The 18,580-nt window shown below is 36.9% G+C and overlaps 1 protein-coding gene across 1 annotated transcript; it reads right to left on the reverse strand.

Annotated features, from left to right (window-relative positions):
• Positions 1-952: 952 nt before the first annotated feature.
• Positions 953-11,592, reverse strand: LOC307146247 (hormonally up-regulated neu tumor-associated kinase; the record flags this gene model as incomplete). Its single annotated transcript, XM_079850141.1, has 10 exons — positions 953-1,715; positions 3,092-3,311; positions 3,401-3,484; positions 3,679-3,856; positions 3,976-4,111; positions 5,785-5,912; positions 6,004-6,142; positions 6,598-6,653; positions 9,292-9,584; positions 11,377-11,592. The coding sequence occupies 10 exons, from the start codon at positions 11,590-11,592 to the stop codon at positions 958-960; spliced, it is 2,208 nt and encodes a 735-aa protein (XP_079706267.1). The 3' UTR covers positions 953-957.
• Positions 11,593-18,580: the final 6,988 nt, after the last annotated feature.

Here is an 18,580-nt window from a genome sequence, read left to right on the forward strand (position 1 = left end):
CATAAAGCGAGAAACATGATAGGAGCTTAAAACCTACAATGGGCGTCAGTCAAATCCCATCCAGACAATTAAGAGTAGTCAAATTGTCCTGGGACCGGGGGATTAGGGTGGGCAAGAGGGGAGGTAATGGGAAGAAGAGATGTTGACTGCTTTTTGAAGCAGATAACAATGTCGGCAATTGTGCCATAATGTTACCACAAAAAAAAAAAAAAAAAAAAATTTGGAGAGAGAGGTACTTGCAATGAAAGTGAATGAATATAGGGTAAGAATTAATAGAACAACAAAAACTAATAGAAATCACCATACTTTTGATTGATTAATCACATAACATTTCAGAAAACTTGTAATACAAAACAGTCTTAATGTACTGTTTAAATATGGAAATTAGTTATCATCTATTTAAATATGCACTGATTTGCATACATTTCCAAAACAGAAACACTGGATAAAGCCAGATTCAATATATACTGTGGGGATTTTGGATATCTCTTTTTTTAAACACTCCATAAATCAGTTTTTAGGAATAAAATGTTATATAAATCCACTGTAAAAACCTTCAGAATTAAGATAGAACTAAATGGAAAGTTTGGTGCATGTAAGAGCAACTGAAGTGGAGATTTCTGGCTCAGTGCACCAGAAAAAAAAAAAACTCATTTAGAGAAAACAGCCTTTAAAGACAAGTATTGTACAGACGCAAATAAATAGAAGTGTAATAAAATAAGCATGTCCAGTAAATGTGTGTTAGATGTTTTCTTTCCACTAGTCTGAAATAAGACACGTTGTGAGAGCAAAAAAGCCCAAAATCTCTAAACTGACCAGTGCATGAAAAAACTAAAGTTTTAAATGAGAGATGAATGAAAATGATTTGTTTTGTGGTAGTCAACATTAATTCACAAATGCTGTCGAGCAAGCTTAATTTGTATTAGGCTAGTACTCCTTTTAAGAAAGTCTCAAATGTCACCCAAAATCCATTCTGAGTATTTCTGTCTTTTTGTCAGATTTGTTTTGTAAAGCAGACGGAAGCATTGGTAGGTTGAGGTCCGTGACTCGGCGCTGTATAGCCGTTCGCAACTGAATTGAGTTTCTTTTCGCTGTATTACTGGGGATGCCTGTCCCTCCTCCCCCTCCCGTTCCCACGTTCCTCTTCTCCTTTCCATGTCTCAGGTTTTTAATGACGAGAGCTTGTTGTCTTTGAGATGGAAACAGTGGCGGTTTGGACCCATTTACCAAGAAAGACGATGAGCCTGTGCCAGCCGTTGTGTGCCGCGTCAAGCCTACCCAAGTGACTTTTCTAGGTGCGGATTCTTTAAGCGTCCCAGTGTGTCGTAGTCGCGGTAAAGGGGAGGTTTGTGTTGTGGTTTCCATGGCGCTGAGGTGGCGAGCATTGTAGGTTTTCTCCTCAATGGCCAGTAATAGATCCTTAAAGCGATGTCCCGTTCTGGGAGAAGCCCCTTTCTCCGAGTAGAACGTCTGTAGCTTCTCTAACTTGTCATCATGCTGATATTCACAGTCCAGAGATTGATATTTGTCAGAGTAAGCCGGTCTCAGATCATGTGGTTTGATTGGTGTTTTCAATGTCTGGGAGTCTCTAGAGGTGTCTATGGTTACAGTGGCATCACAAGGGGCAGAGTCACAGAGTTTGGTGCCGCTCTCCTCTCTGCAGGAACACTTAGGGGGCGAGACACGAAGCATCTCCTTTTCACCGAACGCTGAGACTAAAATACACACATATACAATTTCGGTCAGCTGAATATGCATTACGTGAATTTCAAAATTAAACAAATGATAATAGTATTGTAGAGTTCAGCAGGAATGAATCTTTAAACCCAGAAATTAGTGAGAATTACGGAGCACTTTTGGTTCAATTTTTCCAAAGTCAATGGGTTTTTTGAATGGGTTTTTGGTTAAATGCCTGAAAAATGATCTGTGGTTATCACAAGCTCAAGATATTTTCAAGTTTTATTCTATGACATAAAATACAACAGTAATACCCCACTTGTGGCAGCTAATTGGGACTACAGAGGTTGTGTGGGCCATTAAACGTCATCACGCCGAACAGGTAAACTCATCTACTCACTAGTTGGCTTCCACAGCCTCGATGTGTTTACACTCACACTCTTACAAACTATTCTATGTCAAACTTGACGCTGAAGTCATGCGACAGTGGTGTAGTTCATTTATAGCCTAAAGCCCCATTCACTCCAAGAACGATAAGTATAACGATAGCGTTCCGTTTATTTAAGTGCGTGCTTGTCTGTCACTTTAAATGCTCGAGCTTGATACAGCAGGATGGATTCTGATTGGCTGTCTATGTTTTTATCGTTTATCAACTGGATAAAATCATTCTGAAAGTGATTCCAGCGTTATCGTTTTTCCGTGCTGTTATCGTTATAGCTTTGGTGTGAACTCTGCTATTCTTTAATATTGAGAACGATTTTTAGAACTATATCCTTATCGTTTTCTTTATAGTTATCATCCTTATGTGAACGGGCTTTAACTTTAGCTTTTTACTTCAGCCGATTGTATTTAGGGTTCAAAATTCATAAAACAATCTTAATGATCAAAATGTGTAACCATTGTGAACTTTAGCAGGTATCAGAGTTTATTTTATCCAATAATCTAAAATAAAGCCGATGTAAAAAAATTAGGGCTGTCAAACGATTAATCGCGATTAATCGCATCCAAAATAAAAGTTTGTTTTTACATAATACATGTGTGTGTATGGTCTATAATTATTTTCTATATATAAATACACACACATGCATGTATATATTTAAGAAATATTTGCATGTATATACTGTGTATATATATTTATATTATATATAATTTATATTATATATAAATATTTTATATATAAATAACACATTTTTCTTAAATATATATGCATGTGTGTGTATTTATATATAGAAAATAATTATACTCCATACACACACATATATTATGTAAACACAAACTTTTATTTTGGATGCGATTAATCGCGATTAATCGTTTGACAGCCCTAAAAAAAATGCTAACTTCCGGGTTGGCCTACAAAAATAGATCATCACTGCAACACACTATAAAAATGATCGTTCCTATAAACATGCATTACCTTTAGGAATCAGTCCATCATGTGTCTCCACAAGGATGGGAATCTCATTCGCTGTGTCCACAGGCAGTGAGGTGGGGGAATCTGCTCTGTCCAATAGGCTTGGCTGCTTTGGTCTAATGATCTCCCCAGGTCTTTTCATGCCAGTCTGGGCATCTCTGTCCTGTGATTGGCTGCTCTGGGTCTTACTGGCCTGCCTTGAGCTCCTCTCACTCTGAGGAGACTAGTGAAGGAAGAGTGTGTTAAATGTTTTGTGTGTCCGTGAGTATTTAAGAAACAAGATGAAATTCTTGATATAGAAGGACTAATCACCTGTTGCTGACTCTTAGCACTTGCATTGCTTCTCCCTCTCGACAAGCCCTTATTCAGAAGATTCCATTCGCTGTTCTCTTCTCTCTGAGGACAATGACTGACATGTTAGCTGTGATCCTAAACTTAATAATATGTCAACCAAGGAAGTATCGTAGTATCAAGTTTTGACATGTCAAGAAATGCTGATAAATATACTATATTTAGGCCAATATTTAAATACTGATAATTATTCTCATGTTATGGTCAATAACTGATAAATGGTTGATATATCTTTTTACCTTCATGGTCCTCACAACTTTCTGATGCCTGTTGAGTTTTTTCAGCAGTATATGGTAGCAAGCTAAGATGGCAGACGGCTTGTTACTGATGACAGTGTGGATGATATCAGAAAGACCATAACCTAAAGATTCAGTCATGTAGTTAAGCACAGCTGAATTTAGATCCTCAGGACGCAGCCTAAAGAAGCAACAAAGAACACACATATATACACGTATCAGGAAATGTTAAATGGATTTTTCAAGTTGTATCTCTGTTCCTTTGGGTCACTTTAGCATTAGATTTCATTTAGCAGTTACCTGTTTTTATGAGTTACAGTATGGAGGGGTCTCTTGGCATAACCCTCATTCAACCATTTATCCTCCATTGCTGCTTTTATCGTTGGCCTTTTTGCTGGGTCTGGTTCCAGCAGAGACAAGACAAACTGTACAGCCGCTAGAAAGAAAAGAAGAGAGAGGACACTGACATCCTGACACTGCTAAAGTAGTCTCAAAACTTTGTTTTAACCTTACACAGAAGATCTCAACACTGATTTGTCAGAGGAGTGAGTGAATGTGTGTGTGTCCGACCCAGACTGAACTTCTCAAGGTTTCTCTTACAGAAGGGCAGATCAGATTCAAGAAGCACTTTGCTCCCCTGTGCCAGCTTCTCAATCTGGGGGGACTCTTCAGTTCAGAGTGCCAGTTTGGCACTGCGCTGGCCTTGTGTTGTGTGAGGGCAGTGTTTGTGTCAGTAGACAGTGACGATCACATTTACTCATTCGCTTAGAGTGCCATTACAGACAGCCTCAGGATGTCAACAAAGCACACAAAATGACATACCGTAAGCTTCAATCATAATTCATTTTCACCAAACTTCAACGACAGTAATTTCTGTCAGGACCACTAGATGATTGACAAATAGCATACAGTTTGGATTGGTGGTATGGTTCTGTTCTGGGCAAGAACTCCTTGCCCAGCGATTCTATTTTTCGTTTTAATAAACAATGAGCTGGTTCAGAGAAACAGGAGGCAATTCACCATACGTAATGTACAAACTACCTCACGATGATCTAATGTAACCTGCAACGGAATCGGGGAACCCAGCCGGGTTCTGTTCCACTAGCAGACATTTTGCGTCATCACGTTTGTAGTGTATCTATTTTTGCGATTGGTGAATATACTCTGTTATTAATATTCATGAAGATTAATATTAATGTGTCGGGATCAGATGATCTCACAATCTGATTGGGAAGAAGGACACTTCGAAATGCACTACTGCACTCAACACTTTTTTATCTTTTCTCTCATTCTCTTTTCTCTTTCTCTCTCTGTGTATCCTGTCCTGATGAAGAACTCCTTGGGGATGAATCTTTAATTGTATGCATGTGTGCAAATACAGTACCGTTCACAAATTTGGGGTACAATTTAAAACAACTTTTTTCGATTTTAATTAGTCTTCAGTGTCACACAATCCTTCAGAAATCATTCTAATAAGCTGATTTGCTGCTCAAGAAACATTTATGTTGAAAGCATTGTTCTGCTTAATATTTTTGTGGAAACAGTGATGCATTTTCCAGTATTATTTGATAAATAGAAAGATCAAAAGAACAGAAATCTTTTGTAACATTATAATTGTCTTTACTGTCACTTTCGATCAATTTAATGCATCCTTGCTGAATAAAAATATCAATGTCTTGAAAAACAACTCTTACTGACGCAAACATTTTGAATGGTAGTGTATATAATGGGGATCAATTTCCACACATAGATAGTAAAACCTGAAATCACCTTCATTGTATGGACCAGCCAATAGTTTCAGGTTAGAGAATAGTAGAAGATAGTAAATGTCAATAAAAAGTTCAATAATAAAGTGAATGGAAAGTCCCCACCATAATTCATAGTTTTGTTGGCAGAGGCCATTTACACTAACTCCACCCACCATTGTCTGATTGAACCAGACAAAATTACAAAAGAAATGCCACTAGTAACAGGAGCAGTAGCGTGGAGAGGTGGATGGTGCGCTAGCTTTTTTAAAATTTTCAATTAGTGTAAATAGCATTTAATGCATACTTTGTGTTGCTATTTCCACACAGTGCAAAATGCAATAACCACTGCCATACATTTTACCTTTGCTGATGTCCGACGGTATCACACTGATTTCTCCATTCACCATTTTCAGGTGAAGTTGCTTGATGTTGAAGGGCTCCACCGTAAACGGTAAAGTGCCGGTCAACATGGCAAACATACTCACACCCCTATGCATAAACAGAAACACACAGAGCCGCATTAAAAAGACACCCAAAATCAGCTGACATTATATGTGATTGGCAGTTCTAGAAGACTCACACAGACCACACATCCACTTTAGGGCCGTACTTCCTGTGGGCCAGCAGTTCAGGAGCGGCGTAAGCAGGGCTGCCACACTGAGTGTTCAGAAGCTCCAGAGAGAGAGAGTCTGCCTTCAGAGTGTTACTCAGACCAAAGTCTACACACAAACACACTCGCATGTTAGTGGGCTTGCATGAATATACAACTGTCCACTGTTTCTGATACAGATATGACTGTTTAATAAACTAATTTTCTATTTGGTTTTTGGTTTTTCTTCCTTAGATGTTTTTGTAATTAGACATTCAAGAATAAATCATACAGATTTCAGAAGCCTAAAATGAAATACACGAATAAAAGGATGAAAGAGACATTGGTTGATGCTATTACTTATGATATTTCTCATTGGTAAGTGATAAGTTTTGCTAAATTACTAATTGTAAATGAGTTCTTCCTGTGTGCTTGCATTTGTGTGTACTACTGCAACCATATTTATGAGTCATTCTTAGAGGTATTAATGTATTACAGAATGAAAGCTTTGACAAAACTTTCCTCATATTAAATTATGTACATATACACACTATGTAAAAGAGGCGAGAGGCAAGACACACTCACCAACTATCTTAATGTTGTTGTGCTCATCCAGTAGGAAGTTTTCAATCTTCAAGTCCCTATAGTAAAAAAACAATATTCAGAGATGGAGGTTAGTTAAAAATAACTCCTACATAGCTGGGTGCAAAATTTTGATACCACACTTAAAAATCTGGGTATTTTTTTCCCTTTCAGATTTAAATCTGGAAATAACTTTTTTAGGATTGTGAACACTTACCAATGTTACAAGAAAAAAAAAGAAAAAAGGTAAGATTTGGCACTATTTCTTGGTCACCACTCAGGAAAACTGAGCAAAAAACATTCTTGTTTTCATCAGTGTAATTTTAGTATTAATTATATACAGTACTATTATAGTATTGAATTAGCTTTTATTGTTATATTGTCAATTTTCATTTTAAGGTCTAGTAATTTTGTTATTTGCTTTTGTAATTCTTATTAGTTTTAGTTTTTTTAAGTTGAAGTTTTTCATCTAATATTTATATTTTATTTTATTGCAGCTTTATTTTAATTTTTAATAGTTTTAGTTAATGATGATAATATAATGTAATGCAAAATACTTGTGGTCTCAGACTTTAGGACCCCATCAACTCCCTCCATGACCAGCCAAGAACCTCTAGCAGAACACAAAATGTAATGAAAAATGTCAATTAAAAGGGGATTTGTACTAAAGAACAGACCTACGAGAGTTATTGTTGGTGATATCACAGCTTGGTGGTCCTGGATGTTCAGTCATTCTGCCAAGTTTTTACTTTTACACTCTCCGCTCTCTTTTTCCTTTTATCTTACTCCCTTTCTCCCTTTCTTTCCACTTCATAATAAACACTCGCACTCACTTTGACGACCGCACGCTCCTCACATTTAATATGAAATTATATGAAAAGCCTATAAAAATATCACAGCCCTCAAAGCTATTTTCATTTCCCTCCATTTTTACTGACATGGCTAACATCTCAAAGCTCAATGGGCGGCCTAACGTTCCTTTACACACACACACACATACTGACACTGTCCCTAAACTGTCCAAAAAAGAAAAGGCTGAAAGACTACTCTGAAAATCTGCCAGTATTAATGTTCTCTGACAGTGTATTAGGGGAAAGCAGTTTGACTGAGCTTTTTGTGGGTATTATTAGTGTGTACAGAGAGGTCAGCAGAGACAGGCTTAAAATCATAAAGAGAGTGTTTGTGGAGCCAGTTGATAAAATAGTTTGATTTTGGGCTGATTAATCTCATTTGAAGTGGGTTGAACTTTTGAACTGAAATGGACATGAACCCACATGCATTTCGTTACTATGGGGACTGTATCTGTTGACTAACGCAGCGGGTAGTCAAGTGTGTGTGTGTATGGCGTGTAGGTTGATGTACGTCCTTTGATCCTTGACATACTCTAAGAAAGGCTCTTTACTGAGTGGATTGTGTGTGACACAGACCTCAGCATTATGAAGCTTCATCCTGGGACTCCATTAGTAAGGAAGTCAGTGAATGATGTGTTAACCATAGTGGCTCTGGCTGATGATGTCATGAGAAGCTAATGACATTCCCACTCTTGCCTCAATTAGGCTTCACTGGCAGACCAAAGAACTGCACGCACACACATATACACATTTACTTGTTTAAATCAGGACATACTTTAGACTAGGTTGTTGTTTTTTTTACTCTATCCCTACCCCTAAAACAACAAAATGTGTATATTTATACTTTTTCATACTGGAATAGAAATTTTACAAATAAATTCTAAAATATTTTTTATATAATTTGTATTATTAATCATTTATTGTGTTAATCTAATATACTTTATCAAATCCAAAATGTATCCACAAACTATAGCTAATTAAACCCACACACATTCACTTGCTCTTTGATTTCACCTATTTTCAGACACACTTTTTATTTAAAAAAAATTGGTAGCACTTTATTTTACAGTCCTGTTCCCCATGTACATTCTATGTACTTATTATAGTTATTACAATAACTGGGTAATAACAAAGTACTAACCCTGAACCTACCCCTAAACCTAACCTTAATCATGTAGTTAGTTACCTTATATTAACCAGTACTTTCTTATTTAAGTACACTGTAAGTACACGTAAGTGCACGTACTGTAAAATAAAGTGCAACCAAAAAACTATATAAGACTCTAAGGCCCGGTTTCACAGACAGGGCTAAGATTAAGTCAGGATTAGGCCTTAGTTCATTTAAGCCATTTAGCTGTTATAAACTTGCCTTAGAAAAAAACATTACTGGTGTGCATCTTGAGACAAAACAATGGCACTGAAATATTTTAAGATATGCCAGTGCAAGTTGCTTTCAGTTAACACAGCTCAAACATGCACTTTAGTCTGGGAACTAGGCTTAAGCCTTGTCTGTAAAACAGGGGGTAAAATTAAAATAATTTACAAATTTCATTTTTTTTTTTTAAATTGATAATGTATCCTCAGACTATAACCAAGCACACTGACAAACACATACGCTTGCTCTTTGATTTCATCCATTTTCACACACTTCTCTCATCTATGACACACAGCACTTCATTATTTTAGGCTTTTATAGACTAGAATCCGCTCTACAGCATAACACCCTCTCAGCGTTTTCCTTTCTTTTTCTTTCTCATTCCACCCCATATGATCTCTACACTTCATTTCGGGGGTGTAATTTTGTCATTTAACATGTCCTGTCAGTATCTGTGTGTGTGCTGATTACCTGTGAACTATCCCGTGTCTGTGCAGGTGTTCCACTGCAGACAGTATCTGGCGGGTGTACCTGCGGACCTCCCTCTCCTCCAGCCGCTTGCGTTCACAGATTCGGTCCATGAGGTCTCCTCCTCCGCACAGCTCCATGGCCATGTAGTAGCAGTTCTCTGTCTCCAACGTCTCCAGCAGCAAGACGATGTTGGGGTGGCGGATCAGCTGGTGAATCCGGGGTTCACGCTTCATGTTTTTTAAAACGTATGAATCCTGACGAGCCTTCTTCTTATCTATCACCTTGATCGCCACCTGCAGAAACAGAGAGCAATTATGCTTCATAAGGTTTTTCTAGTAAAAATTATTAGAAGAAATAATAATGTAAGAGGACAGTTTAGTCTTAGAAGTACTTAAAGGGATAGTTCACCCAAAAATGAAAATTCTGTCATCATTTACTCTCCCTCAAGTTGTTCCAAACCTGTATGATTTCCTTTATTCTGCTAAACACAAAAGAAGATATTTTAAAGAAGGTTGGTAATTAAACAGTTGCTGGTCCCCATTGACATCCATAGTATTTTTTTTCCCTACTATGGAAGTCAATGGGGTCCATCAGTCATTTGGTTACCGACTTTCTTCAAAATATCTTCTTTTGTGTTCAGCAGAAGAAAGAAAGTCATACAGGTTTGGAACAACTTGAGGGAGAGTAAATGATGACAGAATTTTCATTTTTGGGTGAACTATCCCTTTAAGATATCTTGTAAGAAATTGTATGTAAGAAGTCTTTAATTTAACTTCACAGCTGTTTCTCCTTAAATTCCTTGAGGGGGCGGGGGGGGGGGGGGATCAAGAGATCTCACTTGATTTTTATTTTCTACAAGACAATATTGTGTAAAGAAAACTTCTATAGTATATAAAACTGGTTTAAGTGAGTTTCCCGACGCCGTCCAAAGCACGGCTTACACTATAGCTCACAGTCCCTCTCTTTAGGAACTCCATGATAATAATTTACATTCTAAAATTCTAGGATTGTGCTTGGGGTGATGTATGCTTACGCATCGCCACAGCAACCTGTTGAGGTAAACAGAGTGGTCAGGAAGGGCTCAGTGATGTGAATAAGAGCTGGTAACATTCACACGCACACAGGCCACATTTACTGACCCGTGAAAGCTCAGGTCACCACAGTGAGGAGAGGAGGCCAGATTGAGCTAAAACTCTCTCTCTCTCTCTCTGTTTGTCTGTGTCATGATGAACCCAGAAGTTTTCGAATTACCAAAAATTTACTCATTATTGATATACTGGCAATATTATATATTAATTTATAAATAATCAAATTTATATGTAAATCTACATTACATTCATACATTACATTTTTCACTCAAGTTCTTTTAAAGCTGATGTGAAATGTTTTACAACACAAAAATTGTAAAATAATATTTCAAATCACTAAAACAATGATGATCTAAAGTACCACTATATCATTACCATCTATTAATATGTCTGCAGACAAAATACAGGTAACATCTTACAGTAGGGTTACATTATTGTGAACTAATAATGAATTCTTCTAAAGCACTTATTAATCTTAATTCATATTAATTTCAACATTTACTAAGACATTATTAACATCAAAAGTTGTATCTGATAATATTATTTAACGGACCCGAGTTATCATGAACAAACAATTAAAGTATTTTTATTAACTAATGTTAACGAAGATTAATAAATACTGTAACTAACATTCACTAACAATGAGCAATACATTTGTTAATGAATAAACTAATGGGACCTTACTGTAAAATGTTACCAAACTAGTTAGCATGCATAAAAATCACTAGCCAACACACAATTCATGGTCAACCCACTAAACATAAAGTGCCATTAAATGTTTCTATCAGTGTGAGTGTGTTTGTGTGAATGGATTATTACTGCGGTGCGTGTCAGAGATTAGGAAAGACGGAGTCGCTATGAAAGCTGAGACAGAGAGACAGCATGAAAAATGGATGACAACCCTTCAGCGCACTGATGACTGACACCATTAGTGTGTGACACTGTGCCTTTGATTGACAGGCGTCTGCGTTTAAGAGACTGGGTGTGTGGCTGTTACCTTCTCTCCTGTGCTGATGTGCATCCCCAGCATAACTTTGGCGAACGAGCCCTTGTTGATCATTTTGCCCACCAGGTAGCTGCCCACACGCTTAGTGTGAGGAAAGTTTTGGAGCAGGTCGCGGGGCACTTTTCCAAGACAGGGAGGTGCCGCCTGCTCCAGCTCCCCTGAATCTGTCATGCTCCCATCCAGAGATGACTTCAGTGCAGCCGGCATGATGCCAGTAATGCCCGTCTGCTAGCAGATCCACAGGGTGACACCGAGCGGACAGGTGGAGGATGGAGGAAAACCGGTTGGCAAGGGAGGAAGGGCATGAGTGATGGAGGCTGGTCTCATTGGTTCTTCTTTAGATGTTGGTGTTGGTCTGTCCTGTTAAGAAGGAGAATATCCACTCTTCGCTCCTCTCGTGTGTTTTTTCTTTAGTCCTGATACTGATCCATAATCACATGTCCTGTGCTGGGACCAGGTACCTGTCTTTTACTCGTCTCTAGCCTCAGATCTACCTCTCTTTATCTGTTTTTTTCATCTAGACTGTCTCTTTTCGGTCCAACGGAAGGTTCTTCTGTCAGTCTGGTTAGTTCATGCACTCTTATCTTTGTGTGTGTATGTGTGTGTGTGTGTGCGCCTGGTAGATAATTAACTGTATCTGGTCTCAGGTTGATGCTGTGAGCCTAGCGTAGTGAGAGGACACACTACACCGTAATGACCCCCCACCTACACGCACGCAGAAGAACGCAACCTGAAAAACACAGCTCCCAAAAATGACATTGCAGAGTTTTAATGTATATTATACGTGCATAAGTGGGATTGAAACTTTGAGTTATTTCTATTTACTTCTAATTAGTTTCTACATATTTCTGCTAGCTTTATGTCTTTTTTTAAATGTATTTTTGTAATGTATAACTTAAGTCAGTTTGTGAAATATAATATAACATAACATAATATGATATAATTTAATATAATATATAATTTTGCCAAAAATAAAATGCCAAAAAATCCAAACATCCATATATATATATATATATATATATATATATATATATATATATATATATATATATATATATATATATATATATATATATATATATATATACACACACATACACACATGCAAGTTTGAATAATATAATATATTTGTATATAGGAATATGTTTTTATATTTATATATTTGAATATACACTCACCTAAAGGATTATTAGGAACACCATACTAATACTGTGTTTGACCCCCTTTCGCCTTAAGAACTGCCTTAATTCTACGTGGCATTGATTCAACAAGGTGCTGAAAGCATTCTTTGAAAATGTTGGCTCATATTGATAGGATAGCATCTTGCAGTTGATGGAGATTTGTGGGATGCACATCCAGGGCACGAAGCTCCCGTTCCACCACATCCCAAAGATGCTCTATTGGGTTGAGATCTGGTGACTGTGGGGGCCATTTTAGTATAGTGAACTCATTGTCATGTTCAAGAAACCAATTTGAAATGATTCGAGCTTTGTGACATGGTGCATTATCCTGCTGGAAGTAGCCATCAGAGGATGGGTACATGGTGGTCATAAAGGGATGGACATGGTCAGAAACAATGCTCAGGTAGGCCGTGGCATTTAAACGATGCCCAATTGGCACTAAGGGGCCTAAAGTGTGCCAAGAAAACATCCCCCACACCATTACACCACCACCACCAGCCTGCACAGTGGTAACAAGGCATGATGGATCCATGTTCTCATTCTGTTTACGCCAAATTCTGACTCTACCATCTGAATGTCTCAACAGAAATCGAGACTCATCAGACCAGGCAACATTTTTCCAGTCTTCAACTGTCCAATTTTGGTGAGCTCGTGCAAATTGTAGCCTCTTTTTCCTATTTGTAGTGGAGATGAGTGGTACCCGGTGGGGTCTTCTGCTGTTGTAGCCCATCCGCCTCAAGGTTGTGCGTGTTGTGGCTTCACAAATGCTTTGCTGCATACCTCGGTTGTAACGAGTGGTTATTTCAGTCAAAGTTGCTCTTCTATCAGCTTGAATCAGTCGGCCCATTCTCCTCTGACCTCTAGCATCAACAAGGCATTTTCGCCCACAGGACTGCCGCATACTGGATGTTTTTCCCTTTTCACACCATTCTTTGTAAACCCTAGAAATGGTTGTGCGTGAAAATCCCAGTAAATGAGCAGATTGTGAAATACTCAGACCGGCCCGTCTGGCACCAACAACCATGCCACGCTCAAAATTGCTTAAATCACCTTTCTTTCCCATTCTGACATTCAGTTTGGAGTTCAGGAGATTGTCTTGACCAGGACCACACCCCTAAATGCATTGAAGCAACTGCCATGTGATTGGTTGATTAGATAATTGCATTAATGAGAAATTGAACAGGTGTTCCTAATAATCCTTTAGGTGAGTGTATATATATATATATATATATATATATATATATATATATATATATATATATATATATATAAAATTTATATTAATATATAAGTTTGAATACATTTTTGTTGGAGATAATATTGTCAAATAATTTTTATAAATTGCTCCAATAATGTTCTTTTTGTATGTGTCTGTCTCTCTAAGGTCCAGTAATATATTTCTTGTACATTCAGTAAACCTGTACATTCAATATTAACAACTGAGATTAATATCCTACACTAAATCAGAAATTATATTATGAAGGAAATATCACCCCATTAATTACACAGTTTCATATTCCCCCCCAAATAATCTTTGGCTATTACAGTAATTTAAAAAGCAACATCTTCCAATAAACAAGCTTCTAGAATGAGGTGGACAGATTTCATTGGCTAAAAATGACATGCTGTAATGAAGGCCTTGTCAATGTGACTATCATTTGAGATACTATTATGACAATGAGGACGTAACAGCCACATTGATATTAATACCATAAAATGATTTTAGAAAGTGAAGTACACATCTGGTTTTGGCCTTGGACCAGAGTGTGTTAGTAGGGGTCTGTGTGCTTGAATGAGAGGCCATTGTTGGATAAGTGTGTGGTTGGGGTCAGGTTTCTTTATTTCTTATTCGCTCACTCAATTCATCCACCGGAGAGGGATGAACTTAGCAGCAAGGGGCTGGAATCTGAGACCACCATACTGTACAAACACACACACACACATGGTCATATATACACTCCAGTGTGGTAAATATCTCTCATTCATATCTAGAAAATAAAGAGAGACCCTATATGGCAAAGCTGTGTGTGTGTGTGTGTGCCTCAACAGTTTTATATCCATAGTTCAAAGCAGGCCATGACAAAGAGAGCCAGAATGTGCAAACACACAGACGCACAGAACAGAACGTTTTGCGTTCACCCCCAAAAAATGTGTTCCAGCCTCGAGGCTTTGGCAAAACACAGCGCGGTCAAATTAATAGTGCTGAAAACCTCTGTCCATTTCCTGCTCTGTAAGAAACCAATCCCCAGCAATCCATTAAAGCATATCTTAACACTAAATAACTTTTTAAAACCCTTCTGGAGCATCTCCGCACCTATATGCAAGCATGCTAATCTTCACGAGGAAGTCTCATAACAGCACATCAGCAGAATCATCACCCGGCAAAATGCACTATCAAAGAAAACACAACAAAGTAAACAACATAAATTAAAAAGTAAAGCATACTAGCGGTTAAATATTATTCAGATATTTGTGCAGTCTGCAGTCTCTCTTTTAAGGGGGTAGTTCACCCAAAAACTATTTCATCATTTACTAATCCCTATGTCATTTTAAACTTATAGAACTTTATTCTGCAGAACACACAGACTTTAGCAATTAAACAATATTGGAGCCCATTGACTTCCACAAAAGAAAATTCTCAAAAAATCATTCAGTTTTGGAAAAACATGAGGAAGGTGAGTAAATGATTCACTTGTAACAACTAAAATGATTGATTTTGGTTTTTAGAGTTTTATTTTTCATTTATTTAGACAGAATTGTGTCAAATAATGTATTGGTTGAATAATATGTTATTTAATAATATAAGTATAATATTATAATAAAAAAATCTTTTATGTTCATTCAGTTTATAACATGAGGAGGGTGAGAAAATAATGATGAAAATGATTTTGGGATGGACTATCCCTTTAAGCTTGCATAAGTCATACAGTCATACAGCATGTTCTCTCAACAACATGTGCTGTGAACAACAGTTTAAACAGTCTGTCAGCTTTGATCAGATTGAACAAGTACTAACCATTGTAAAGGTTGCCCTCTTGTGGCTGAATTACACATGAAAATATATTATTGAACCTTTTTATATTATTCTACATCCCTATGATATAGTGGAGCATGCAGCAATAGTTGCCACACATTTTTACTCCAGTAAATTTTTACAGGGCAGAGTTTGTTTAACTATAATCATACATATATGGGGTTGTCACTATGGAAATGTGCCATTATTTTTAAGGTTTTTTAATGCTTTATATTTTATTTATTTAGAAGAAATAGTGGTGAATGATAAAAAATGATATTTTAGTTAAATTATTTCATACACATAATATTATAACACATTATTATATAACATAATAATATATCATAATACTGTTTAGTATTCTAAATATATCTGTATAAATAATAAATGATATATATACAGTATATATAAACCCTGTGTTGTCCCCAGAAAGATAGTATAACCAGTAATTTTTGACCTTGTGGCTTATAAAAAACGCTTATAAATCATACTAAATGATAGTTTTGTTTTTATTTAAAACTGCACAATTTTTTTGTGGTTTAGGGTAAGGAAATAGAATATACAGTTTGTACAGTATAAAAATCATTATGTCAATGGAAAGTCCCCATAAAACATGGAAACCCAACATGCGTGTGTGTGTGTGTGTGTGTGTTTCTTTCAATGGTATATGGCGGATACTGTCAGCAAATGTGTTTAATATTTCGTTTTGCCTGACTCAAACACAATTGTACAATGTCTTGACACAGCCTTAATTCAAACAAACACCTTCATTTACTGCCAGCATCACAGCTTGTTTAGAGGCCTTGCGCTGTCAACAGAACGCTCTGCAAGAAAGACAGGGAAAGCAAATAAAACTGAGGAACAGAGACAGAGAGAGAGATTGTCCTGTCTGTAAGCTTGTAGAAGGGATCGAGTTTAAACCATAATTACATTGAAAATGCTTCAACACAGCTAATGAAGACCTGCTGCACGCACACACACACATACACACACACAGAGTAACATGGGGCAGGGTGATGACAGCAGTGAAGTGAAGCAGTCATTTCCTGAGCACCATGGCCAGATGTCTCACACACTACATCTCAGAAATCTCACTCACACACACACACACACACACACACACACTGGTGTGTAATAAGTCAGACATTTAGTTCTCATTAATACCAATGCTAGGGTCACTCAGACATAGCTGCTCAGCAAAACTTAATTACGACGTCCCGCTAAAGGGCGAACCGCACTATTTCGGGACAGAGGTGGATAAAATAACAGAGTGATGTTTAAGTGAGTGTTCGGAGTAGTAAGTGTGTGTTTGCATGCATGTGTGTGTGATGCAGCTTGTGGCTTAATTACTGTGCTAATGAAAAGCTGTGTGTGAGTTTGTGAGGAACTCAGATGGTGGAACTGCCACGCTGCGCTCACAGCTCGTAAATTGCACACCTTCTAAAGGATGTGGGCTGTTGCTTGTGTGTGTGTGTGTGTGTGTGTGTGTGTGTGTGTGTGTGTGTGTGTGTGTGTGTGTGTGTGTGTGTGTGTGTGTGTGTGTGTGTGTGTGTGTGCGTGTGTGTGTGTAAAAGCTAAAAGCACAGATTTTAGGGCCCAAATCAACAGAGTGCAACTGCAGTAAAAATCTCCTCAGAGAACAGTTGCTGTATAGTGGATGTTATTCTGAATTGTTAGAGTGAATGATGTGCTAACGCGGATGTGCTGTACCAGATAGGAAAACGTTAAACTTAGATAAATGTATCATTAATCATGTAAGAATGCATGTGGATGTGAGAAATAGAAACTCTTCCATTGCATATGGGAAACATGCATGAATCCCAGATGTTTTCCAGAGTTGTCTGAGCCATCAGAGTGTTTTTTTCTGAAGATGCCAGAAGAGGGCATTAGAGGGAAACTTTTTCATTTTCTTTTTTTTAACACTTTTGTTTGAGAGAAAAATTTTAACAACCTTAGTTTTTAGGTCAAAACACCTGGTACAGTACAGTATTATGTATATAAAGCAACTTTATATATATATATATATATATATATATATATATATATATATATATATATATATATATATATATATATATATATATATATATATATATATACTTTATATATATATATATTTTTTTTTTCTTTTTTTCTTCTTCACTCAGTTTCACTGAAAAACAGCATTTTACTCCCTGGGTAATATTTGGCCTGAACACCAAAAAACATTTAACATTTTATAATATAAAAAATTTAATATGAATAAGTCACATAATATATTATACCTTGTATTATATATGAATTTAGCCTATTCATTTTTCCAGGGAATCTGAAGGCATTCTGACCTAATATAACACTAAGATTAGTAGGCTATTTCTTGGTTTTTAACCTTTATACAGGTCAAAAATGAATCAATCAGCTCCAAAAAAAGTTTATAAAGAGACCAAATAACTTACAAACCCAATGTCGTTTGGATTGGAACTCCACTGTAGTTCTATAATAATAAATCATTTGACACAATTCAGTTTGTGGTCACTGTAAAACTCACAGTAAAACAAGCCATTGCTGAATTAGCTTTTTCTTTAATGATTCGCACTCTGAACAATACATAAAAATGCAGCTTTTAAATTGGGAAACCGTTTTAAATGGGCAAGCATAGAACAAGAAAGGGGCTTTTGTTCTGTGCATTTCATTAATTGCACATGCAAAAAAGTGTTTATACCCATTATGCATTTGCGAGTCTTATTTCCTGGCCATTCTGTCACTGATTAGCAGCATGCTGCGACAAAAGCATTTTTCATGCAAAAACATCTTCCCAAAAAATGACTTCCATGACATCCATCTCTCCATAAACGTCCCTGACTGTAAATTCACAATTATTTGACTCTCTCTGCCTCATTTTGAACGCACAGATTTTTTTTTTTTTCTACCACAATACCAGTGATTTCCTGCTCATATGGTCATCCGTGCACCCAAAGTCAACAGCAGAGAGACCATACAGCATAATGGATGTGTTTTATGG

This window comes from Squalius cephalus (genome assembly GCF_949319135.1).
Source record: "Squalius cephalus genome assembly, chromosome: 18".
Taxonomy (NCBI): domain Eukaryota; kingdom Metazoa; phylum Chordata; class Actinopteri; order Cypriniformes; family Leuciscidae; genus Squalius; species Squalius cephalus.